The sequence below is a fragment of the Camarhynchus parvulus genome, chromosome 1A, assembly GCF_901933205.1.
Source record: "Camarhynchus parvulus chromosome 1A, STF_HiC, whole genome shotgun sequence".
NCBI lineage: Eukaryota > Metazoa > Chordata > Aves > Passeriformes > Thraupidae > Camarhynchus > Camarhynchus parvulus.
The window spans coordinates 68,487,275-68,513,034 of record NC_044586.1 but is presented as its reverse complement, the minus strand read 5'-3'; the positions used below and the strand labels follow the sequence as shown (position 1 = coordinate 68,513,034).

Sequence of the window (25,760 nt, the reverse complement as noted above, 5' to 3'; positions counted from 1 at the left end):
CACCCCGGAGGTGCCGGCAGGCGCTCCGATACCGCACAGATTCAGAAGCGGCCATGACTACACTACCCAGCGCGCACCGCGCGGATGGGCACGCCCATCCCGCTTCCTCCCTCCGCGGGGCATCACGGGACTTGTAGTCCTCGTGTCCCTCGTGAAGTTCGCCCCGAAAAACTTCCCGCACCTTTCCGGGTACCTATCTGTCCCCGGCAGGGGCGGGCCGCGCCGTGTCCATGGCGACGCGCCGGCTCAGCCAATAGGGAGCGGCGTTCTACGGGCGGGGCGGCTCGGCTGGCCAATGGGGAGCGGCGTTGCTGCGGGGCGCGCTGGCAGCGTGCTCGCCGAGTCTCCTTGGGGCCGCCCGTGTGTCCGCGGGCCGAGATGGGCGGCGGCGGCAGCACCCGGCGCGTCACCTTCGAGGCGGACGAGAATGAGAATATCACCGTGGTCAAGGGCGTGCGGGTGAGCGCGGGGCCGGCCCGGGGCTCGCCGCAGCGCTGCGGGCCTGGCCTGGCCGCTGCTCCCCTTCCCGCTGTCCCTCCCCCGTGTCCCAATGGCGGCCCCCGCTCGCGTCCCGCTCCGCTCAGGGATTTCCCCTCTCGGGGGGGATAAGGAGCGTGTGGGCCGTTTTGGGGGCTCTGTGTGGCTGCAGGAGCTGCGTTTGTCTTTGCCTGACCTCCACACGGAGCTCTTCCCTTTGCCCTGCGCGCCGAGGTTCCGCCTTCACTGTGTGTGTCACCGCTCACTGCCTGGCTGGCCTTGCAAGGACATTCAAGTGCCAGCCCTGCCATGGCAGGGACACCTGCCACTGTCCCAGGCTGCTCCAAACCCTGTCCAGCCTGGATTTGGACATTCCACGGATCCAGGGGCAAGTGGCAGCAATGCCACCCCTGCTGTCTGTAACACCCCTGGGATGTCCAATGTGAAAAATGTCTATTTTATGATTGGCTTTTTGCAAATATTCAAATTAATATTATATGTGTTGTATTAGAAAGTAATGCTGTATTAATTCTCTTGGGTAGTGTGTTAAATATAGTTTTAGGTTATAACAAAATGTTAAAATAGGAACTATGCTGTGTAAGATACTTTTTTTAAAGAAAGGACTCACAGTGAGATAGCAGCCACAGGACACCTGAATCTTTCAGAGAAAGAGAATTTATTGCTCCATTATCAGGAGAAATGAACTTCTTCCCGCTTTGAAGGCGCTGTCAGGATTCAGAGGAAGAAGCTGACACTGACCAGACAGAATCCTGTGTTTGAATGGAATTTATGCATCATGGATGAGGTGCATGAATATGCAACAGGCTGTTGTTTTTAAGGGTTAATCCTCTGTTAATGTGGCTCCTTTTTCGGGCTTATTTTGCCCAGTAAAGGTACCCAGACTGTCCATAACTCTTTGTTTCTATTGTCTCATATTGTCCTAGTCCAAATTGCCCAAATCATTATTACTCTAATTACATTGCTATTTTTATACCCATTTTATTACTATTAAACTTCTAAAACTCTAAAAACAAGTGATTGGTGTTTTTCACATCCAAGGAAGGATTGGGGCACCCCAGAACTTGTGACACAAGGAACTTCAGGAATTCCTGCAGCTTAGGAATTGTTTCCATGTCAGGCACTGTGTGCCTCCTACCAGAAGGGATAATAATTTATTATTTATTGCTGATTTTTAGGGAGGAGAGGTGCAGGAGGAGGCCTGAGAGTTCATTCTGTTTCAGCAATCTGATATTTCCCATTTCTGGTCATTTCATGCTCTTGAGTAAATAGGTGACAATAATATAAATGTAATATAATTTATATATTCCACACAGAGTGGAGTTCATGTGCTCTGAAATGTGGCACAGCCTGCTCAGAGCAGCTGGGGCTGCCCCTGGATCCCTGGAAATGACCAAGGACAGGGCTTGGAGCACCCTGGGACAGTGAAATCTGTCCCTGTCATGGCAGGGGATGGAATTCAAACTCTTTAAGGTCTCTTCCAACCGAAATAATTCTGTGCTTTGATGTCAGAAGTTGGAATCCACAAGTCCTTATGCTAATAATTCTTTCCCTTTGGTTAATTTTATCCTTGGGCTTCCCTAGATAAAGAATTGGAGGCTGCTCTTACCCTGTTGGATTCTGCACAATTTGAATATTTTTCTGTGCTTGTGTCAACATCAGGACGGACTTTGTGTTCCAGTGTGAGCACCTGTGTTGCACAAGTCCTTGGAGGGCTTTCCCAGGATGGAATTCTTCCTGGGTTGAGTGCTCTGCACCTCAGAAAGGCAAATTAAATCACTGAGAAAAGCAAAAATACTGATTAATCACCAGCAACACACCCTAAAGTGTTTTATTTCCTTTTCTCTGTATCCTCTGTGAGAGCCAAAATCATTTTATTCTGCTTTTTTTGTGTGAGGTGAGAGCTCTGAACAATGAAGGACACTCTTTTATGTTGGGGGTTGAATTTGAGCAGCTGCCATGTGTTGCAGAGAAGCTCCAGGCTCTGTTTTTATGAAGTTTGACCCCGTTTGGAGGGGAGATGGGGATGGGAAGGAGCTGAGGTTTCCCTGGTTGTGTTTTGCAGCTGTCTGACAGCGTCATCGATCGGATGAAGGAGCCCTCCTCAGCCAGTGGCCGACAGCACCGAGGAGCAGGTGAGCTCTGCTCCTCCTTTGCAGCTTTTCATGGCAAAAAACAAATCACATTTGCCCTTCACAGCATCACAATGAACTCATTGCCCTTTCACAAAGATGGTTTTTTTTGGACATTAATTTTTTGGCTCGTCTTTAGCTTGTAGAGTTTTGGAGGAGTTAATTCCTCTTGGTTTTTTTCTGGCTGATATTCATGTGTAAAACACAAATTAGAGTTGGTTTTTCACGCTGTTATCCATTGTTAAAGACTTAAAAAACTCCAAAACATCCCAGAACATGCAAATATCCAAATATGTCTTGAAGGAAAAGAGAATTTTCTCTTCCCTTCTGAAGGAAAAATTCTTGGTCCTTTAATCAAAACTGACTTTTAGTTTGGGAAGTGTTGGAATCCTACACGCTGAGAATTTTCAGCTTGCTGTGCTTAAAGGCACAGACTCACAAGAAAACACTGCATTTGACCTAAAACTTCCAAAATTAATTAATAGTACTAAAATTACAAGTGTACAGTTAGTTAAAAGTGTGTGATACCACAAAGTAAAAAACTTCAAGTTTAAAGTTTTAAAATAGGAAAATAAATATGAAACAAGATAGAAGTTTTAAAGGAAAAACAAATTCTTCTTTACCTTCTTCATAAGTTTAAGTAAAACCAAATTATTCTTCTTTACCTTCTTCATAAGTTTAAGTCATGTTTTGTAGTTACACAAAAAAGTCCATTACAAACTTTAAAAAAATCAGTTATTAAGTTAAAAAAGAAAATGATCTGTGTCCTTTCTTGCTTAGATAGTTTAGTCTTAAAGGACCTTATAACAGAAAATAATTAACCATTTTGTAGCTTAGTAATAAAAATCCAGCAAACTCATAGTTATAAACCTATTTCACTAATAAAAAATAATAAACACCTACATCCAAACATAAACTCCCATCTCAAGTTGCTTCAATCCAAACTTCAAAAAACCAGTAGGGAAGATTCTGAAGGACACTTAAGCAAAACTTAAAAGGAGAATGTGCTCTTTTCCTACCCTGGATTGGTGGGAATAAGTGATGTGTACAGCTCACATAGATAAATGGTTTTTTTTAACTCCTTATTTTTCCTTGCAATGGACAGGGAACCATGGACAGGGAATCTTCTTTCTTAATTTTTATTTTAAATAGCAGTTTTTTCATTGTGTCCCTGTATTTTATTGTGGTCAGGAAATTATTCCAGATAAAGGATTTTTAGGGAACAACACTTGCATGTCTTACCTGCTTTCCTCTGCTGTTTGCTGCTCATCCTTAAATGTGAATTATGGGAATGGTCTTGTGAGCAAGCTCCTGGGATTTTGGGGATTGGGAGAGCTGTAACACCCCAGGAATTCTCTGCTAATTCTCACTGTTCCATATCTTGAGCTTTCATTTTTATTTCTCTTTGTATATGGGAAATAGCTCTTTTAAAAATTTTTTGGTTGTTTAGTTAGGTTCTTTTTTGTTTGTTTGGGGTTTTTCTTTGAGTTGAAAGACTTGGAGTGAATCCAGAGTTCATCAGGGGGATGGAGCAGCTCTGCTATGAGGAAAGGCTGGGACAATTGGGATTCTTCAGCCTGGAGAAGAAAAGTTTGGGGTGACCTCATTGGGGGCTAAAGAAAGATGGAGAGGGACTGGGGCCAAGGCCTGCAGGGACAGCACCCAGGCAATGGCTCCCACTGCCAGAGGGCAGGCATGGATGGCATCTTGGCAATGAGGAATTCCTGGCTGGGCTGGGATTGCCAGAGCAGCTGGGGCTGCCCTGCATCCCTGCAATGCCCAAGGACAGGCTGGGCACTGGGGCTGGAGCAGCCTGGGATGGTGGGGTTGGGATGGGATGGGGTTGAAGGGCCCTTCCCACCCAAACCATTCTGGGATTTGGGACACTCAGAATCCATCCCGAGAGATTTTTATGGAAGTTGGGGATGGAAAAGGGAAGGGACACCCTTCCTGGAGCCCTGAGATTCCCGGTGAAGCCCCGGATCCCAAAATTCCTTCCTAGAGCAGAGTCGGGGTGGGGATGGATCCAATCCCAGGCTGGGAGAGCTGGGAATGGAGGGAATTCCCTGGAGAGGGAGACTGGGGTGGGATTTTGGGAAGGGATTCCCAGAGCAGCTGGGGCTGCCCCTGATCCCTGGGATGGCCAAGGCCAGGCTGGACACTGGGGCTGGAGCAGCCTGGGACAGTGGGAGGTGTCCCTGCCGTGGCAGGGGTGGAATTAAAAGGCTCTTTCAGGTCCCTTCCAACCCAAAGCATTCCAAGATTCCATGAATTGCTGGACCTTCTCAAGCTTAGAAAATGTTAAATGTATTTTTCCTTGAAGAACTTGTGATTTTTGGGGAAGTGCTTCTGTATCCCAGACAAATATCACTTTACAAAAGTCAGAAAAGATGTCTAGAGGGAGAAACAAAGCTCTTAAACCCAGCCCTTTCTTCCAGGCAACCTCTGGTAGCTTTTGGTGGAGGAATAGTGGATTAAGTTCCATGGAAGAATGTGTGTCTTGTTGCTTGCCAATAATGATGAATTTATTGACTTCAGTTTGGGGTCAGAAATGAAATTACATCCACTTCCACTGAAAGCTGACATCTAAAGACAATGTCTGAAAGCATCTCAGCTTGCTTGGCTCACTGGCTGCCTTCTGAGTCATATTAAATGCACTAAAATATTTAACAAGTGTAAAATCTTTCAAGTCTGTCTGTAATTCCTAAAGCAATATTGATGCAAAGTAATTTGGTCAGGCAGCAGGGTTTAGTTTTTTTCTTTCCTGGATGTGTATTATACCTAAAGCTTCAGACAGAGGGAATCCTTTAATTCATTTTAGCTTAGTGCATATTGGAAAAACTAATAGTTTATTAGGGGAAAAAAAAAGAATAAATGCTTAAATTATCAAGAGTTTCAGTAGTTCAGACAGTAATTTTTTTCCCCATTTGCAGAAAGAGATTCTGTTAAGGGCACAGAGGGTTTTTCTCCTTTTTCTCACTGTGTTTGTTATGATGTCCTCATTAAATAAATGAGCCAAGGCTGATTTACATGACAAAATATTGTGTAGGGGTGAAGTAAAACGAGCCCTGCTGGTGCCTCCTCAGGAGCTGGGTCATACCTTGCTTGTTTTCATGGATTAATTTTTGTGGTTTGGTGTCTTTTGTTATGTTGCTGTGTGGTTTTGGGTGGTGTTTCAGTGGATACCTTGTGTCAGAAATATGTAAAGATATGGGGATGTGAGGATTTCAAATGTTGGGTTCTAATTGGAGACAAACCCAGGATTTAAGTGAACTTTAGGAGAACAAATTTCACCTTTTGGGTGTGAGGTCACATAGGAGAAAGCTTTCAGGGACACATTTGGGGAAAATGGGAAGATCCTTAAGGACATCCTATTCCTGCACATTCCAGTACTCAGAAAAATCAGGATAATGAATTTTTAAAATTTAATATTTTTGAAGAGTTTCAGCATGTCCTGATGATATTAGTAATTATGGGCAGCTGGATACTGCATGAAAAACTGAATTTAAAACTGGAATGTCTCAGGAGAAATTAGAGGGAGGCTCTGCAGTATTGCTTGTGAGAATTATTTTGTGTTTTCAGTTTTTTGGGAGCACCTGGAAGTTTAAAGAGTTGGGCTGAATTTCTGCCAGTTAAGCAAGAATCCTCTGCAAATAAACCCTGGCAGTTCTTTGCCCTTTCATGTATTAATTACTTCCATCCACCTTTTTGTTCCAGCAGCACTTTTTCTCTGCATGAACTGAAAGATGAAATAAACTGACATTTGTGATGTTACTTTCTAGAATTCCTCTTATTTTTAGAACAGGAAAAAAAACCCCAGAAGTTTGGCAGTGCCTGGGTTGATTCCTTTTGCTGTGAGACACCTGGAAAGCTCAGGAAGTTCCTGATGTGGATTTTCCACCTTTTTTTTTTCCTGTAGCAGGAGCCAGGAGAGCTTGGGTTTTGCTTTTGTATTTATTTGCCCTCCTCTATTTACAGCTCTGGGAATTCTTCCTAAAAATGTGTTTTAAACTTGTACTGGAAACCTGAAATAAATGGAGTAGAAGCCTCAGGCAACACTCAGGTTGTGGATCACTGATAGCCTGAAAGGCCATTATTTTCTTGATATAATTTAATATTATTATTAGTATTAATAATATCCATAAAAAAATAATGGATATAAATTTATAATATTATCTATATCTATATTTATATATAATTATATATTATTAATATTACAATTGACATAACATTATATATTAATATATAACAATATCCCTATATATTCTGTATTATTATTACATTCCACATAAATATATATCTATAATACATGATAATATATATGTATTTGTATATCGTATATCTATAATATTTTAGATAATATTATATTACAATATAAAATATAATGGTATAATATATTTTAATAACAATATTATAATATTTTATATCTCTTTTCATTACATATAAATAAAAAGAAGTATATTATAATATGATAATATTATATCATTAATATTATTATATAATAATATTAATACTACTAATAATAATAATATTCCTTTTTTGTGAGGTGCCTTGATATCTTTTGGGTTCAAGGAAGTGTTTTATTATCCAAAGGTGAAATGTTTTGTAACTCACCAGGTTACAAAGGTACCAGAGTTGTAGTGCTGGCAGTGGAACAACAGATTTTTAGTGGAGCTTGACATTCCTGTTACTAGATTGCAGGAGCATAGGGAAGATGGAATTCTGCAGTGGAGTTGCAGAATATATATATATATATATATATATATATAAAAATTATATATTATATTGTTTATTTATTTATATTTGATAATTATTATATTTAATTTTATATTTGTTATATTTATATAATTATATTATGTATATATAATATTAATATATAACTTTCTGAGTGCTGCGACATCCCCTGCAATGAGGGATTTTACACTAAAGGCAAGCAGGAATAAAAGGCAAAAGATGTTGGAACATCTCCTGCAAATGTGATTTTTTAACCTCTAATTGATGTTACAATGAACCTCATCTGCTCATTGTCCTAACGTGGTGTGCAGTGATTTAATGCACCAGGAAACTCCCCACCAGAACAGCTTAAATATATAGTTATATATTATATTATATTTATATTTATTATATTTATTTCTATTTTATATTTATTATATTTATTTCTATTTTATATTTATTATATTTAAGTTTATATTTATTATTTATATAATTATATTAGATAGATAGATAGATAGATAGATAGATAGATAGATAGATAGATAATATTAATATATAACTTTCTGAGTGCTGCGACATCCCCTGCAATGAGGGATTTTACACTAAAGGCAAGCAGGAATAAAAGGCAAAAGGTGTTGGAACATCTCCTGCAAATGTGATATTTTTAACCTCTAATTGATGTTACAATGAACCTCATCTGCTCATTATCCTAACTGTAGCCATGATATTTTCTGAAAAATCCTTTCCTTAGGATTTTTTCTCCTGAGAAACTGAGAGGCCTTAGGAACAAAATGTGAACAATGGTTATCTGCTGCTGTGGAATGCAACAGGTGCATCTGTGATTGGGCCATGTTGGTTGTTTTTAATTAATGGCCAATCACAGCCCAGCTGTCCAGACTCTCTGGTCAGTCACAAGCCTTTGCTTTAATTCCTTTTCTATTCTTAGCTAGCCTTCTGATGAAATCCTTTCTTCTATTCTTTTAGCATAGTTTTAATATCATATATATCATAAAATAATAAATCAGCCTTCTGAAACATGGAGTCAGATCCTCGTCTCTTCCCTCATCCTGGGACCCCTGTGGACACCACCACAATCCTAACGTGGTGTGCAGTGATTTAACCCACCAGCAACTCCCCACCAGAACAGCTGAAATATAGAACGAAATAGATTTAAACACGCTCCAAGAAATGCCACTTGTGTTAACATGAGCCTGGAGTTTGACATGATACAGATTTGGGTTGAAGGAAGTTTTTCCAGTGAGGGTGAGGAGCTCCTGGCAGGGAAGCTGTGCCTGGCTCTGGCTTCCCTGGATGTGCCTAAGGCCAGACTGGAACACCCTGAAGTGGAAGTTATCCTGCCTGGACCAGCTGAAAACTCCAAAGTCCGTCCCAACCCATTCTGCAATTCTGTGTTTGTGTCACTGGGCAGTTTGGGCAGGCCAAATGTAGCAGGGATTTCTCTGCCTGTCCCTTCCTCTTTCTGTTTCTTTCCTTGCAATTAAATCGTCCTGCTCGACTCTGTATGGGAAAAGTGGCCCCTGTGTGGGCTGGAATTGCACTGAGTGATTCCCAGCCCCCCTTCTGCTCCCACTGTTGCTTTATTGCTTGTTATTCAGTGTTGGAAAGGGAACTAAAGAAACAAATTCTGAGTTTCCAAGGGTTCTGCAAATGGAGGAATTCAGTGTTTCAATCTGTGGCCTTGAGCTGTGGTTTTGGTTTTTTCCCTTACATGAGGGCCAGGGTGCAAGGCAATTTTTCCCATTGCTATTGTCACATATCAGGGGGACATTTAATTGATTTAATGGTTTCTTATTTTACAACTGATGGAAAACTTGGGCTATTCCAGATGAAATTCAAAGGAAGAGCCCTGAATGTGCCAGGTCCTGTCCTCATATGTGGAAGTAAATAAGTCTCAGGCACACTCACTGCAGTGACAGCCACTTTCTTCTATAGTTTTTGCCTTTTACAAATGATTTTCGGTGTGTGGCTTCTTGCAGAGAGGCAGAATTTATTTTTTAGAGAGCCTTCATTTATAAATGTCGCTTTGTTGTTTCCATCTATTCTTAGAAACAGGTAATTTTTATGTACTGCCTTCCATGTGCTTTTTGGGTCTCTGGTGGATTTGGGGAAATTAAATTTCATGCTATTCTGCTTTAGGCTGCCTGTGCTCTATTAGGGTTTGCTGAGTGCAGACATTGCCTCTCCAAATCTTGTGTAGCACACAAATAAAGGGATTTTTGTCGTAGCTGCTGTTTAACAAGCACATCCAAAGTATTTGCTTAGCAATGGCTTGTGAGTTAAAAGTTAAAACCTTCTGCTTTTTCATGTGGGAGCGCGAGATTTATGCTTGTTAAAGCCTCGTCTTCCAGTGCTTAGCAGGAAAATCATTTTGGAAAACAGCTGTGGGTGGCTGCTGGGTGATTTTTGTATTAATTTCTAGTGTGATTTTTGTATTCATTTCTAGTGTGATTTTTGTATTCATTTCTAGTGTGATTTTTGTATTAATTTCTACTAAGCTCAGTTCAGGAGGAAGAGTTGAGTTCATGGAGCTCTTTGCAAAACATCAGGAAATAATGAGTTTTAAGGACAGAATCTTGATGCATTTATGGATGGAAGTGGTGCCACTGCCTTTTACTAGTTCTGAGTAAATTGTTTTGTAGTGAAATCCTGGCAAAGCTTTAGGACTTTGAGCCCAGCTTTAGGCTGAGCTTGCTGAAAATGCAGCCAGAGTTTATCTCCTGTTTATGAGCCAGACTTGTGTGGTAGGGTTTTTGAATTTGGGGGTTTTATGTATGTTAAAATTAATTAAAAACCTATCTAACAGCATGTTTTGGGTTTTTTTTTTTCTTTCATTTTTTCCTTAGTTTTAAAAACCTATGTAACAACGTGGGGTTTTTTTCCTAATTTTTCCTTAGTTTTGGTTATTTTATGCATTAAAAATCAGAAAATGCCTGTTTGGGGACCCATTTGTCGTGGTCTTTGTTAGAAATGTCCTGTGTGTGTTCTTGCAGAATTGTCTCTGTTCTGTCCTTTTCCTCCTTTGTCCTTCAGAGACCTTCCAGGGATTATAGGTCAGAAAGCCCAGATAGTTGGCTCAGATAAAGAGCTTTGTAATTTAAGGGATTGTTGGAATAGAAGTCATTTGGAGCTGTTTGAATGATTTTTTTTTAATCTTGAAGAACAAAATAAAAACCATTGACCATTTTAAGGAGATAAACCCAATGAGTAAATTAGAGCTGTTTGATTTTGCCAACACGAGTCTTGATAGCACCAAGCAAGGAAATTGTCATTCTGCTCTGTGGAATCCTCTCTGGTTTTATAGTACACCAGATATTCTTATCCAAATTTATCTCTGCACTGACTGCAGGAGCAGAGGAGTTTAAGTGCATTTATTTCTTTTGGATTATTGAAAAATAGCATTTGTTAGATATAACGCCACTTCAGCAGCACGAGGAGACCTCCACATACTAAAACCTTTAGGTTTAATAGCAAATTGCTACTTTTCTTCCCATCCCAATTTATTTCCAGCCAGAGACTCCTCAGTGTGGTAGAAAGAAACCACTTTAAATGGACGATTTAATCGCATTAAGATGAAAAGAAAAGCTTTGTTTTATTCTTTCATCTTCAGGCTGCAGCAAAGTGTTCCTAAAGCTCTTCATCGCTTGTCAGCTGAGGCAGGTTAAGTGTTTTGTTGGTGCTGCTGCTGCTGGAAAGCTTTGTGCAGTTGTTTTTTAGTTAAACAGGAGGTACCACTTAAAGATCCTTTTCCTCAGCCTCGGGGGAATGGGAAAAACTTTTATTGCCACAATTTTTTCCCCCCATCCTGCTTCGCTTGTGTTCTGAACTCCTTGACTTTCAATGATGTCATATTAAGGTTTTGACCAACACCAGGCTGAAAATTTGGCTTCAGATATTCCTACCTGTTGGTTGAAACAGAAATTTAAGGAATAAGGAAAGGACATTTCTTCCCTTTTCTTTTTTTGTTTTTTTTTTGCAAGGTTTATTGTGTGCCTCTGGCAGTGCTTCACAGAGCCAATTTATCAGATTCTCATTTTTAGCTTCATTAACCACGTTTGATTTCACCTCATGTTAATCACATAGAAACAAGCATTTAATCTCAGCTGCTTTTTTAGGGTGGGAGATGGTTCGTTCCCAGAAAGGTTCTGCTTCTCCTTTTATCTCTGGAACTTTTCACTGAAGGAGTTGAATGGTTTGTCAAAGATGCTTGATGCTTCACTTTTGGTTTCCTCCTTTCCTGTTCCTTCCTTTCCTATTCCTTCCTTTCCTGTTCCTTCCTTTTTCTCCTTTGCCTTTTTCTCCTTTGCCTTTTCCTCCTTTTCCTTTTCCCCTTTTCCTTTCTCCTTTTCCTTTCCTTTTCTCCTTTTCCCCTTTTACTTTTCCCCTTTTCCTTTCTCCTTTTCCTTTCCTTCCTTTCCTTCCTTTTTCTTTTCCTTTCTCCTTTTTCCTTTTTCCTTTTCCTTTTCCTCTTTCCTTTTCCTTTTCCCCTTTTCCTTTTCCCCTTTTCCTTTTCCTTTTCCTTTTCCCCTTTTCCTTTTCCCCTTTTTCCTTTCTCCTTTTCTTTTCCTTCCTTTCCTTCCTTTTCCTTTCCTTCCTTCTTTCCTTTTCCTCCCTTTTCCTTTTCCTCTCCTTTTCCTTTTCCCCTTTTCCTTTTCCTTTTCCTTTTCCCTTTCCCCCCCATTTTCCTTTTCCCCTTTCCCTTTTCCCCTTCCCCTTTTCCCTTTTTTTCCCCTCTCCTTTTCCTCCATCCCTGAGAGGGAAGCAGTTTATCCTTGATCAAAATCTCCATTATCCCTGATCCTACTGACTGACATTTCTCCACAAGGGGAGATGGCACCAATTTAGGAAATTTAAGGAGGGAAAAAAAAAAGAATATCAGGAGAAATGTGTTGGAAGAATTAAAAGGTGGTGGTTATTCAGAAGAGTGATTTTGTGTTAATCAGAAACCTGAGGAAGCTGGAATTTTTGAGGTGCACCACTGATACCAGATCATGTTGGTCAAAACTCGGTGGTTTTGTGTTTCAGTGTTGAACACATTTATTTTTGCTTTTATTCTACTCTGTTGGCAGAATAAAATAGAGTGTTCTACTCAAAGTGAACCTTCGTAATTCCTGAATTATCTGGGAGCATCTTTGTGATAATTAAATTATTCTTTCTCCTTAAGATTTTCATACTTCACCTCTTCAGCCTCTTTTTTTCCCCTGTAATACCTTGGTTTTCTTCCTGCTTTTAATTTGTAGCACTAAAAAACCACCATTTGTAGTAAGTATTTCATCAACTGAGACCAGTCATTGGCACAAGTGATTTTGATTAGCAGATCTCATTGCAAATCATTAAAAATGCAGGTGTTGGATTAATGATGTTGTGAGAATTTCAAGCATTTCAGCATTATCTTGTATTTTTATACAATTTCTGAATAATGAAAATAACCATAAACATCATCATTACATATTGTTTAGAGCCTGTTTTCAGTTATTATAAAAAGCAGCAATGCAGGCCTGAATATTGGGCTGAAAACACACATTTCAAAGTTGACAATGCTGTAGCTGTGTGCTGATAATTCAATAAAAAAAGCTGGTTTGGCTGGAGTTGGAGAAAAAACATAACAAAGTGTGTAAATCACCTCCAGTTTCCTTGAGAGAAATAAATCCTTTCTAGGAGTTACTTGAGGGTGCAGGTATTAGAAATGTGAATATTGGTTATTTCTAAGCTGACTTCTTGGCTCCTGCTGTTAATATTACATGAAATAAATATTTTTTTCCTGCTTGGTCACTGAATTCACTTCCAGATTATTCTCCAAAATAAACCAGCTGCTCTATGGGCTGTTGGACTATGGAAATCTTGTCTTCAAGGCAAGAAATTCTTGAAAATTCTCCTTTTTAAAAGTGATTCTCATGTCCAGGACGTTGTACAAATGTTTAAATTCTTTCCCTCATCCCTTTTCCAGTCAGCAATTCCAAGCCTGAACGTGCTGGAGTTTCCATCAGAGCTGAATAAACAAATTGTACAATTATGGTTTGCTCTGCTCTGCTGGATCCTTTGTAGCAGCCTCTTGTTATCAGCGGACTGAATGAACAGGAGATGAGATTGGAGCACACCACAACAGCTCCTAAAGATCCACTTATTTTCTCACTGCTGCTTTCTTTGTCCCCAGTTTGAGATGGAGTGATTGCTTTCAGAATTTCTGCAGCCTTTTGGTGGCCCTGTCATCGATAAATGAAATTAGGACTTGATATGGAGATAGTCACCTTTTTTACTTTTCTCAATATTCGCCTTCTACTGGGAAAATTTTTTAAATCCCTTTAAAATTTACTGTGAGAAGGCTTTAAATGTACAATGTGAAAGTTTGATATCCTGATTTATCTTGCCATGCAACTCCAACCACTGAGAAATCTGTTTAATGGGATCAGCAGAGCTATTGATGAGTGTTATCTTCTTTTTTCTTTCATTAACCTTTACCTGTAAGGACACTTCCACTGCTTGGGTTTTTAGATTATGGGCTCTTATGTTTTTCTCTCCCAGAACAGCTTTTAAAGTTATTAACCAGTTTTAGCCACAGAGGTAGATTTTACAAGGGTAATTCATTAAGAATTACAATTGTTATTAACAATTACAATTATTAACAATTACAATTATTAACAATTACAATTTATTAACAATTACAATTATTAACAGTTACAATTTATTACAATTAATTTATTGACGTGTTTTTTGAAATCTTGTGGGTTGGTGTCAGTGGCACTGTTGCCAGAGTTTTGTGGCGTTCATAAAAGCTTCCTCACAGAGATGTGCTCAGGACAGATGGGGAAAATTCATACTGGATGTGGATCTGCTGCAGAATGGTTACAAAACCTCTCTTAAAGCACTTTTTCCACCATTCTTGTCCACTTGTTTTTTCCATCTTTCTTGTCTTTTCCTGGTTTAATTGTAGATTTGCTTCACCAAATTGAGTCTCAATACAAACTGAGTCCCAGCTCTTTCCCTTCCACCTTACCAATGCTTTTCAAATTCTGCATTATTCTTTCCATCCTCTTTCTTGCTGGATTTCTTCACTCATTTAGGTTGGAAAAGAGCCTTAAGATAATAGAATTATGGACTGGTTTGGCTTGGAAGGACTTTAATAATAATTTTGTACCATGGGCAGGGACATCTTTCATTATCCCAGGGTGCTCCAAGCCCTGTCCAGCCTGGCCTTGGACATTGCAGGGATCCAGGACCTTCTCTGGGCCAATGTCCCCACCTTAAAAAAAGAATTTATGTCACACACATTTGATCTATGACATCAAGGAACAACTTAATGAATGGCTTTAATTAACATGATTCAAAATGAGTGCTGGGTGCAGGTTTGGGCTGAGCTGATTATAAAAGCAGAGCCGCCTGTCCCACAAAGAGTTGGAATGTGAATATTTAACAGTAAAATTCCGTGCCTGGAGCCTGGAAAGGTATAAAAATGCCTCTGTGAGTGAGTGCTGAGCAGCTCTGTGATCTCCTTTTTCCTGCCCAAAGTGGCTCCAGGGCAGAGCTGAAATGGGCCAAGGATGACTTTTCAGTGCCATTGATGGTGCACAATCCCAGCTGGAGATTCCTCCTTAGAGATGATGGTGGCAGATGAGCTGAACATCAAAATTTGCTATTTTTGTAGCCCTGGCAGTGCAGGGCTATTTGGGAGTGTTGGACTGAGCAGGAGTGGTTGGCATTAGTAGTGACTTCTAAGAGATGTTTCAGTTAAAAAACCCTTTTTTACTTATCTGCTTCGTGTAAAAATCCGTAATTATTTCCCTGCTTCTGCAGTGGTAGAAGGAGTTTGTTGAAATACATGTGAAAGAATTTAAAACAGATTTTTTTTTTCCAAGAAGATGAAAAGAACACCAGTAAATTTCCCTGCACTGTCAGATAAAATAGCTTTACAATAAACTTCTGAACCATAAAGATCAGGAACTGGACAACTTAAATTGTCCTGAAAGGACACCACATGCTTAATCCTCTTGAAAGCAGAATCATCAAATCCTTCTTATCGTTGCTTACAATATGATTATTATTTTTTTAATGTTGAATTATGGAATCCTGATGCTTTTATCCATTGTGTTCCACAAGAAAAGCCTTCCACTGTGTGTGGAGCAGGGATTACTAAAACAGCTGAAATGGGAATTTTCTCCACTGCTGTATTCAGTTGAAGGCAGAAATAGTATTTTAAAGGTGTTTGATACTTCTATTTCATTCTTTTTATTAATTATTTTAAATTAACAGGAGGGCAAAATGACTTAAAATAATAAGTTATTATCTCTATATTTGATTACAGAGTGGGGGGAGGATGGGTTATGAAAAAGGTTTGGTTGAAATAATTCCCTCCCTTCCAGGGGCATCGAGAATAATTGAAAAAGTCACATTAAAACTCCACAGAATCATTTATCCACACAGCAGGAGTTCCTGCAGAAACTAAAAATTAGGGGAATTTATATTAACTGGCTTTTTTAACTCACTGCACTTGTTGGTTGGAAATACCTGATTTGATGGGCTCTCCCATATTTTGAGTTGTATTGAACATTTTTCATGTTTTTTTCTCTTGCACAACATCCCTGTGTCTGTCACCTGTTTATCAAATTAAAGTCTTCCAAGACAGGATATTTCAAAATATCAAAAATATGTCAAACCCACATATTTTTGGTAGTGTGAATCTCAGAAACAAATTATTTTTATAAAATAGAGCTGTTAGCACAGGCAGGTAGAACCTAATTCAAAGAATCACAGGGGAAAACCTCCTCGTCCTGTTTTTTCCAGCCCCCTCAGAAATCCAGTGTAATTTGCTTTATCCCAATATTTACAAGATATTGAAAGGAGAATATTCCAAATATAATAGGAACTGACTTTGTTTTGTTACTTCTAGACCATGCACTGTCTTGTTTCTAATTGAAATTAGTATAAATTGATTGATACCCACATTTACATTGGAAAATAGGGAATGTAATCTATGCAAGAGCGCCTTTGGAAAGTAAAATATGAAATATTTTTAAATTATGCACACTTAATTGCATTGTTTTTGTATTTCATTAGCCTATGAGCTGGTCTGAAATATTCCTGCACATTACCAATATTTAACAGTTCATAAAAATTTCTGTCCTTGGAGGGGAGCTTTGTTTGTACTGAATTCCTGATAGGAGGAAGTGCCTGGAATTGGGAATTTCAGTGGAAAAGTTGCTGGATGTGTTGGTAGTTAAACCTGTATGAATCTGAAAGTAGAGTTTATTCTTGAGAATGCTCTTTAAAAATAATAATATTTAAGGAAATAATAATAATAATAATAAGGAAATCAACCACAGCAGTTTAAATGCTGGGTTTTAAAGCACAGAAATTACTTTTTTAGTGGTTTTAGGGTTTTCTTTCTGCTGGTGCACTGAAAAATGGTTCATTATTGTTTCATTGAGTGTAAGGCTAATTTAGGTTATTTATAAGGTTAAAGATCAGGTACAGCAGTATCTGAAACCCACTAAATTTAAAAATAATTTCCTATTTTCTCTCCTATGCTGCTCCCAGCAAATCCAGGGCTCCTTGAGAACTAAAAATTAAGGAAAGCAGAGTAGATTTCATGGTGTTGTTGTCTTCCCACCTGATTTAAACACACCAAATACATTTGCTACAGCTTTAATTGACATTGAAATCATCTTTTTCACTATCCCAGGGTGCTCCAAGCTCCATCCAGCTCAATCTTGGACAATTCCAGGGATGGGGTAGCCACAGCTGAGAGAACAATTTCTTCCTGTTCTTACTGAAGATTTTTGGGCGACCTGTGGAATTTAGATCTGGACCAAACCAGAGCTTTTATTAGGCAGATTGAATAAATCAAGGCTATTTGCATATTACAATATTTGCATTTTACACGTTTGGAGTTGAAATGTGAGTGGGAAATTGTTTTAATTGTGGGAGAGCCCTGATGTGTGTGAGCTGAGAAGGCACCAGGCTCGTGAGGTTCCTGATGCAGTATTTCTGAGCCTTAATGCACAATCAGGAATTTTCCTGGTGATATTTTCATTAATTCCCTCAAAGCTGCCACTGTGCCAGCAGCTGAGGAAGATGATGAGGCTGAAGGCTGAGGTGCCCTGTCCCAAATATTCCTACTTGAAGGGATGGGAGAACTTGCCCTTGGATGGATCCATGGTTTGACTGCCCTGATGTTGGTCTTCAATGCCAGAGGGGAGAGCCAGAAACTGCGGGAATTCACTGGGATTTGGTTCTTCCAGCACAAAAAGGAGTGTTCCCATGGTTGGGAGGTGCCTTGGAGCTGTGTTTCAAAGGGATTGTTGGGTTAAGTCCATGAATTTTGGTGGAAATGAAAGAGATTTTAGCAAAGTTTATCCTGGCTTGGGGTGTGGCTGATTGAACGCGGTGCTGGAGGATGTTTGGAGATGCCTCATTTTTGATTAATATTTGATATTCTTTAATTTTTTACACCCTCTTTTTCCCTTCAACCTTCTTCCTTCTGGAGGAAGCTCCCAGAAACCACCCCCAGAGCTTCATATTGTGGGATGGTGAGCTCTGTGCACAGAGCAGGGAGACAAAACAATTCCTTCTCTAGCTGGGGACCAAGGACAAACGACCCAACTTATGTTGGATAAGTCCAGAGGAGGCCACAAATTTAATAAAAGGACTGGAGCACCTCTCCGACAAAGAGAGGCTGAGAAAGTTGGGGCTGTTCAACCTGGAAAAGAAAAAAAAAAAAGATTATGTGGAGATCTTGGAACAACCTCCCAGTATCCTGTTCACTGGACAGCATTTTTCTTTTAAATAGCCAAGCTGAACTAGAAGGAAAAACAGAACTTGGGCATTTTTTGTGTGGTGTTTTTTTTTGTTTTCATTCATTATCTGAACATTACCTAGCTAAGTATTTTGATTGTATTAAACCTAAGTGTCTCTCTTTAATAACTTAATGCACCTGCCCTTTGCAGAGAATTTAGTGAAGGTGCCTGCTACTAAATGCTGTTTGCATTAATGTTTTTTTTTTTTCCAAATGCAGGGCTAATGGGCAGATCCCCAGCTCTGCAGGCTGGAAGTTATTTGAATAATTTGTCCATCTCACATTGCTGATTTCTCAGGCTAACATTTCTGAGGCTGCAGGTGTCTGCTTTCCCTGAGGTTTGTTGTTTACTGCTCGGGGTGTAATCCTGACATCCTGCTGATTGTTTCTTTACTGCTTTAGAGAGAGAGGAAAAAGGGATGGATTTGGATCTCGTGATTAACAAAGCCTGAGGAGTTGGAGTCAAACACTTCAAGAGTCGTAAAAATCTTTCCGTGCCAAGCTGTTGTAGATGTGGAGGAGAAAATTGCTGATGGTTCCTCAAGAATTGGCATCAAGTGAAGCTTTGCTCCCATCCTGCTCTTGGGTGGCCTTTGGAGATCCAAAGCAGAGCACAAATTTAGACATCTGAACCATCAGGAACTGATGGGAAGTGAGAAGTGCTTCAGTCCCTTTTGCTCCTCTGTCATTATCAGTTGTCCCTGAAACTACCCAAAACCTTTTGAATCCTGGGAAATATCTTGACTTTCTGGTTCTTTATTTGTCTGATTTTGAAGCACAGGGGGACTTCAGATTAATAAAAATAAAATATTGAATTTATAAAAATAAATACAAAAGGTTAAGCAAATGGCTTGGCACACTCATACAAAGGGTTAAGCAAATGGCTTTGTCCACTCTTTATAAAATATATTTTTAGTAGAAATCAGGGTTTGTGGCATTTTAGAAAGGTGGTGGGGATGAGCCTTTCTCAGGTTTGCCAAAGGATATTGGATGGATGGAATGTTGGGCTCTGGAGAAGACTGAATGGAGAAATGTTGAAATCTGCTTTGTCACAAGGGCACAGGACAAGGGGGAACAGCCTTAAACTGAAGGAGGATGGGTTTAGATTTGATTTTAGGAAGAAATTGCCCTTCAAACTTTGCCTGAAGAATTAGTGGACAAATAAGAAAAGTCAGGGTGCTGTTTCCCAGAGGCCACCAAAATGGCAAAAATTCCTTGTGCCTGGACATTCCCTGCTTGGTCTGCCCAGGTCCTGGCAGGAGCTTGCTGGATTTTATCACTGTTGACCCTGTCTGGATCCCAGACTCCCACCAAAGCTTCTCCCTCGGTGCTTTCCACAGCTGGACAAGGGAGAGAAAATAGAATTAGTAGAATTGCCATGGAATCTCCTGGGAATGTCAGCTCTGGAGCAGCTCCTGGGTTTCTGCAGGGAGGTTCCTCTCATATTCTCACTCCCCTCTGCTCTGTCCAGCTGCACAAAACTTTTTTTTTCCTGCTAAAATCCGTTGTCCCAGAGGCATCACCACCATTCCTGGCTGGCCCAGCCTGGTGGGTCCATCCTGGAATTGGCTTTGGATGTGGAGGAAACTCCCAGAAACCACCCCCATAGCCCCCGGGCCCAAACCCTGCCCACACAAACCCAGCACAACCATTCTGTGTCTGGGAGCAGTTTGGTGCCTCTCCGAGCATTGTGCTGATGCCTCAGGGTTTGGCTTTTCCATTTTTCACATTCTGTGCTGCTTTAGTGTGTGGGTCTGGGCTTCATATTATGGGATGGTGAGCTCTGTGCACAGAGCAGGGAGACAAAACAATTCCTGCTCCAGCTGGGCACCAAGGACAAATGACCCAAATCTCAGCCCAGGAGCACAAACCCCATGGGCTGGAGAGAGAAAAACAAGCAGGGTGGGACTGCAGGGGCTAAAGCTGGAATGGGACAATGAACTGCAAGATGCAAATGGAGCAGAACTGATCCCAGGGAGAGACCCCGGGAGCGCTTGTGCATTTTGGGGCCATTTTGGTTCATCTTGAACCCTTGAGTGCATCCAGAGGGGCAGCGAGGCTGGGGAGGGGCTGGGAACACAAACCCTGAGAGGAACCCCTGAGGGAGCTGGGGGTGCTCAGCCTGCACAAAAGGAGACTCAGGGCTGCCCCCAGCACTCCCTGCAGCCCCTGAAAGGTGCCTGTGCCCAGCTGGGCTCGGGCTCTTTCTCCAGCAGCTCTGACACAACCAGAGCACACAGCCTCGAGCTGTGCCAAGGGAAATTCAGGCTGGAGAGCAGGAAAAAGCTTTTCCAGCAAGGGGGATAAAGTTCTGCAATGGCTGCCCGGGGAGGGGGTGCAGTCACCATCCCTGGGGGTGTTTAACAAGCCTGGATGGGGCACTGGGTGCCAGGGGCTGGGCTGGCCTCCATGGCCTTGAAGGTGTCTCCCAACCCAGAATGAATTCTGTGAATCTTGGGTGCAGCCCTGGCTGGGCTTTTGTGCTGTCCAGGGTGCATCCATTGAGGCCTTTTAATACATCCCTATTTTATTCTGTAACTCTGTCTAGTCTCTGTTCTAGCTCAGCCTTCTTAAGGCATCACTGCGGCCTCTTTGGGGGTGCCCATCCCCGTTATCCCGGTGTTTTTCCATTCCCATCATCCCAGAAGAACTCTGCCAATCAAACACCCATCTCTGGATGTGCTGAGGGGTCAGAGCAGCTGTTCCTGGGGTTTGGAGTGTGTTCCCTTCACTGTCCAGCTCACAGGTGGGTTTGTGATGGGAGCTGTGCACTCTCACTTCACGCTTTGGTTTGTGCTCCTGGAGGAGCAGGAGAAGCCCTGGGGTGCAGGTGTCACCTTCTAAATGAACCTGAAAATCTTCCCACTTTGCTCTGGGATGAAGCTGACACTGATTTCAACATCCTGAGGAACTTCTGGTATTAAAGGGGCTGGTGGTGGGAATGGCTATGCAATAATAATTTCATGTTTAATGGAATAATATTAATATATTAATATTTTAGCAGTCTTGCACCCCCCAGGTTTAATATTCTCTAGTATTTCAATGGTCAGCTGTGTGTTTTTAATGCCCTGTAGTGTGAGCAGAGATGGCCATCAGAAATGTTATTTAACATTTAATGTTAAACACTTTTCCTGATCCTCTCTCAAATAAATTATATTTTCTCTTTTTAAACGCTTTTCTCCCTAGAACAAATCCCTCCTCCTTGTAGAACTACAATTTTTATTTTTTTTTTTTCAACTGAAACATCATAAAGCTCCCATTTGGGAGCTACCCAATTACATCTTACAATAATTCCATTGAATGATCTATAGCTCCACTTTTATTCCCTATTAGTATTTGCCTGATCGATGGGCAGCCTAATTGATTGTTCAGGTCAAATATCTTTATTGGCTGCTGCCTGAATCCCTCCTCATTATGACATAAACCATCCTCTGGTCTGTTGGAGTTCTTGTATTCATTTTTGTACATCAGAACCATAAATTTCGTCCTGTTTCAATGTTATGTCAATCAAGGTAATCCCAATAAAATGGGGCTTTCTTTTTTCACCCAGCTTTTTGCTAGAGATCTGTTGAAAGGTTCGTATTTCCCTCTGAATTTTAATTTTAAAACATTTTTATGCTGGGGTCTCACTGATAATTTAGAAGTTTCCCCTCACTTTTCCCTCTGTTTCTGTGATCTCAGCATTTCCGGGACCTGGCACGATGGATATCGATTCCTGCTGCTTTTCCAAAGATATTTCTAACTGGATTAGTTGGCCAAAACTCCCATAAAATTGATGAAGCTGCTCCATTCATTCATAAAACCCTTTTGTGAGGCTGCTTTAGCAGGAGCAGAATTGCAGGGAATAGAACAGAAAATGTGGAATAATGATTTTGGATAATCTTTGCAGATAAATCCAGCTCCTGGACGTGAGGTCACAGAGACCCTCCAGAGCCTAAAAATAAATTTGAATTTCCCTGAGTTTGATTTTCCTGTGCAGGTTTTTTATGGCCGCTTTTGGGGTTCTGTTTTCCTGGGTGTTTTGGGGTGGGATCCCATCCTGGAGCTCTGGGCTTCCCTGGAGGGGGATCTGAGGCAGGAGAGAGGGAATTTTCTGGAAATCCAGAGCATGGCACAGCTTCAGCTCGGTGTAGGTCAGTTTTTATTCCAGGCAGGATTAGGATTAAGCTGGATTTTGGTGGTTTTGGAGATTTCTTTCAGCCTTGTTGGATTGGTGGCTCTCCAGCTTTTCTCCCTCTGCTCATATTCTTGAAGAAGTTGCTTTCCTGATTTTTTTTGTTCTTAACCAGTTTCATTGATTCATCTGACAGAATCTAAGTGAAGGAAATATTATTTCCAATCAGAAGAATTTGGGGCAAAATCTTTCTCTAGGAATTAGAAATATGAATATTTAGGGTGTTGTAACAGCTTTGTTGTATAAAATGCATCTGAAAATACTTGATTTGTTACACAAAGATATTTCTTTTGGTTCTGTATGAATAAGAAGCTGCATTTTGTGACTTTACTGTTTATGTCTCTGTCTCATCCCCATGGTTTTACTTTACAAAGCCATATTTCTGAAGAAAAATATTTAATTCAATGTACAGTCCATGTTGTTTAATTTTTGAAAGATTGCACTAATTGAAAAGCTGTTTAATAAGAAAGTTTTTTAAAGGCTCACTGGTGTGCTAAAAGTTCAAAGATGGTTAAACCACAAGAAAGCAACTCCAGCTGCTGTGAGGAAAAAAAGCAAATAAACAATTGAGGGCACTGTATTATGCAGTTGTTTCTGTAATTGGGGATAAGTTGTGTTCTGTTAACATTTCATTGAATTTTCTTTTAATTGCAGTTAGTGATGAAGAGCTGAAGAAAAGAATAGCTGAGGAACTGGCACTGGAACGAGCCAGGAGAGACTCTGAAGCTCAGAAGAGAAGGTTGGTTCATTAATAATAACAATATTTCAAACAAACTTGGACTTAATGCTTTTATTTTATTTATCTGCTTGCTGGAAAGAACTGAATTTTGTGCACAAACTGCCTGTGAGAGCTCTGGGGGCTGCAGCAGGTTTGGATATTAAATCCATGTTCAACAACAAATGAGCTGGAATTTCCTTGTAAGAGCTGATCCAAACTGTTGCTTTAAATCCCTTTTGACCTCTTGAGCTTGGTTTTTTGCTGCCTTTTAAGCTCAAGCTTTGCTGATTTCTCTGGAGCCCAAATAATTATTTTGTGCTGCTCAGACAGAGCAGGGGTGGGGTCCCTGTGACTCCAGGGGCTGAGCAAAAGTACCTTGAAATGGGAATTCTGGAGTTTTCTGGGAATTCTGGGATTCCCTGGATGTTTTGAGGTACTTTGAGTATGTAAAATACTGTATTGAACCAGTTCACACCAGTAAAAAACCTTTTGGTTCCTTTCTGTATATTGAAATATTCCTTTCTTAGGCATTTTTTATTCTCAGAGACTGCAGTGATTCTGAAAGCCTGATCAGAGCCATTATTAGCGATTAAAAATTCCTCTTTAAATGTAGAAATTTTGGTATCTGCTGAACTTCTGTGTTTATTTCTCCGTTCAGTAATTGTTTTAAATAGATAACACAAACACACTGAGTATAAATACAAATATTCCACACTGTCCTCCACTGAGAATGGGGAGAAAGGCTCATTATGATGGATTAAAAAAAATTAGGCTGTAATTAGTACTACTTCAACTGTCTGCATAGATCTCAGTTGTTTCCTACCCAACATTCTGTTATTTAATTGAGTTAGGTTGATGGAGTATATAATTAGATAGGACTGTATTAATGTCCCAGGGAAAAAAAAAATCAGGCTTTTCTCTTTTTTTTTTTTGCATCAGCAATAAAGGAAATCAATAAGTTCCAGTGAAATCCCCCCTCTCCTCAGCTGGGCTTTGACAGGAAAACTTGGGTTATTTTTGAGCTTCTTGAGTGCTCAGGACTTCAGCTAAATGGGATTAAAATCTGGAAATATTTGGTTTGCAACTTCAGCATTTTCTCACGTGACACTTTCAGTGCCTTCCAGAATTCTCCTCGCAGGGTTGTGCCTTGGTCTGTGAAAGGGAGGGAGCAGATGAGGTAAAATATCAAAGTAAATTAATGATGATGATGATAGAGAAAGGAAAAATATCAAAACTTATTAACAGCTTCACTTCTTTTCCAATTTTGATTTATTTAATTAATTTTTTTGGTTGTTTTATTATTTTTTACACGGTATATTTTTATTATTATAATTTATTTTTTTTTACACAGTATTATTTTCCATTATAATGTTTTATTATCATTTTTTACACCAATTATAAAAATCTGGTTTTAACAGAGCATAAAGGGTTTTTTGTCTTGAATGAAACAACTGTAAAAGATGCAGATCTTTTTCCAGAAGTAAAACTTAAAATCTTTACGGGCTGAATTCTGGTGGTGGTTTGTGTTTTAAAAACATTCAAGAAACTCACATTATTCAGGTAAATTCTTTTGTCTTTCATGTGGAGAATGTTCCAGCTAATAGAAACATGGAATATAAGCTGTAGTAATTTGTGATATAAATACAAACACATTGATGCTGTTTTGGAAAACAGAACAAACCCCTCAGCTCTACATTTAAGCTTCTTGACCTTGCACTTGTGATTCATTAACAATTTCATTTCATAACCTGCTAATTTTAAGACAAATCCTGTTGGGATGCGACATAAAAATTAAAGTTTTTACCTCCACATTCATCTCATGGATTGTTTTACCACGGATGGTATATTTTATATATTTATATTCTCACTTCTTTCTCTAAACCAGGAGTTTTTTCCCAATATTTCAATGAAATAACATTTCAGCATAAAAATACCTGAAACTTTGGACTGTTTGTTGTTCTGATTCCAACTGCCTAAGAGCTGATTTTGGTGCTGTTCTGTGAGCAGGGGATGAGCACATTTGGGTTTGATTGCAAAATGTCTTTTACTCATTTCAGGCTGTGAAGGGAAGAAATCTTAATTTGAACTTCTAGCTAAATTATTTATTCACACATCCATACACAGTACAGATGGGCTGCTATATAAAGTTAAAATCTGTGCTTATTTTGGGGATTAGAGCTGAAGAGTGACTCTTAAATTGTATTTTAATGCCATCAACTCTCTAACAATATATGAATTACAGTTTCTATTGAACAGTACTTGGAATAATAAATAAAATAGTGATTTAGACCCACATTAGAATAGATTTCCAAAATTCTGCATTGATTCCACTTTACTCTTCCTTTTACTCAACCCAACTGTTGTTCCCCACTTGAGTTTTTGAACATTTTTAAATATTTCAGCTGAAAAGCATTTTCATTTTGGAAAGTTCATGTAGAAAATTGATGATCATTGATTTACAACAGAATTTGTAGAGTTTGCAACAGTAACTGTGAGCAATTAATGTGGCAGAACTGCAGTCTTAGGGTGATGCTCAAGGGAACATAAAAATGAGAGGATGGACCCAAAAACTTGAGCTTGACAGTGGTGACAGGTAATAAATGATAATTAAGAGAAGAATTCTGAATGATAAATAAGAGAAATCCACAGAACTCAATGGACCAGTGGGTGATAATTTCAATTTTGCCTTTTCTCTGCTTATTCTAGACAAGCTCAGCAAAT

General features: G+C 39.8%; 1 protein-coding gene across 3 annotated transcripts in view; it reads left to right on the top strand.

Annotated features, from left to right (window-relative positions):
- Positions 1–298: 298 nt before the first annotated feature.
- The window catches only part of CHCHD3 (coiled-coil-helix-coiled-coil-helix domain containing 3), a 142,557-nt gene continuing 117,095 nt past the window's right edge, over positions 299–25,760 (top strand). For all 3 annotated transcript variants that reach the window (XM_030960083.1, XM_030960082.1, XM_030960084.1), the window contains exons 1-3: positions 299–459; positions 2,561–2,630; positions 22,976–23,060. In XM_030960083.1, the coding sequence (XP_030815943.1) occupies positions 379–459; positions 2,561–2,630; positions 22,976–23,060 (236 nt within the window). In that variant the 5' untranslated portion in view covers positions 299–378. The remainder of the gene's footprint in view (positions 460–2,560; positions 2,631–22,975; positions 23,061–25,760) is intronic.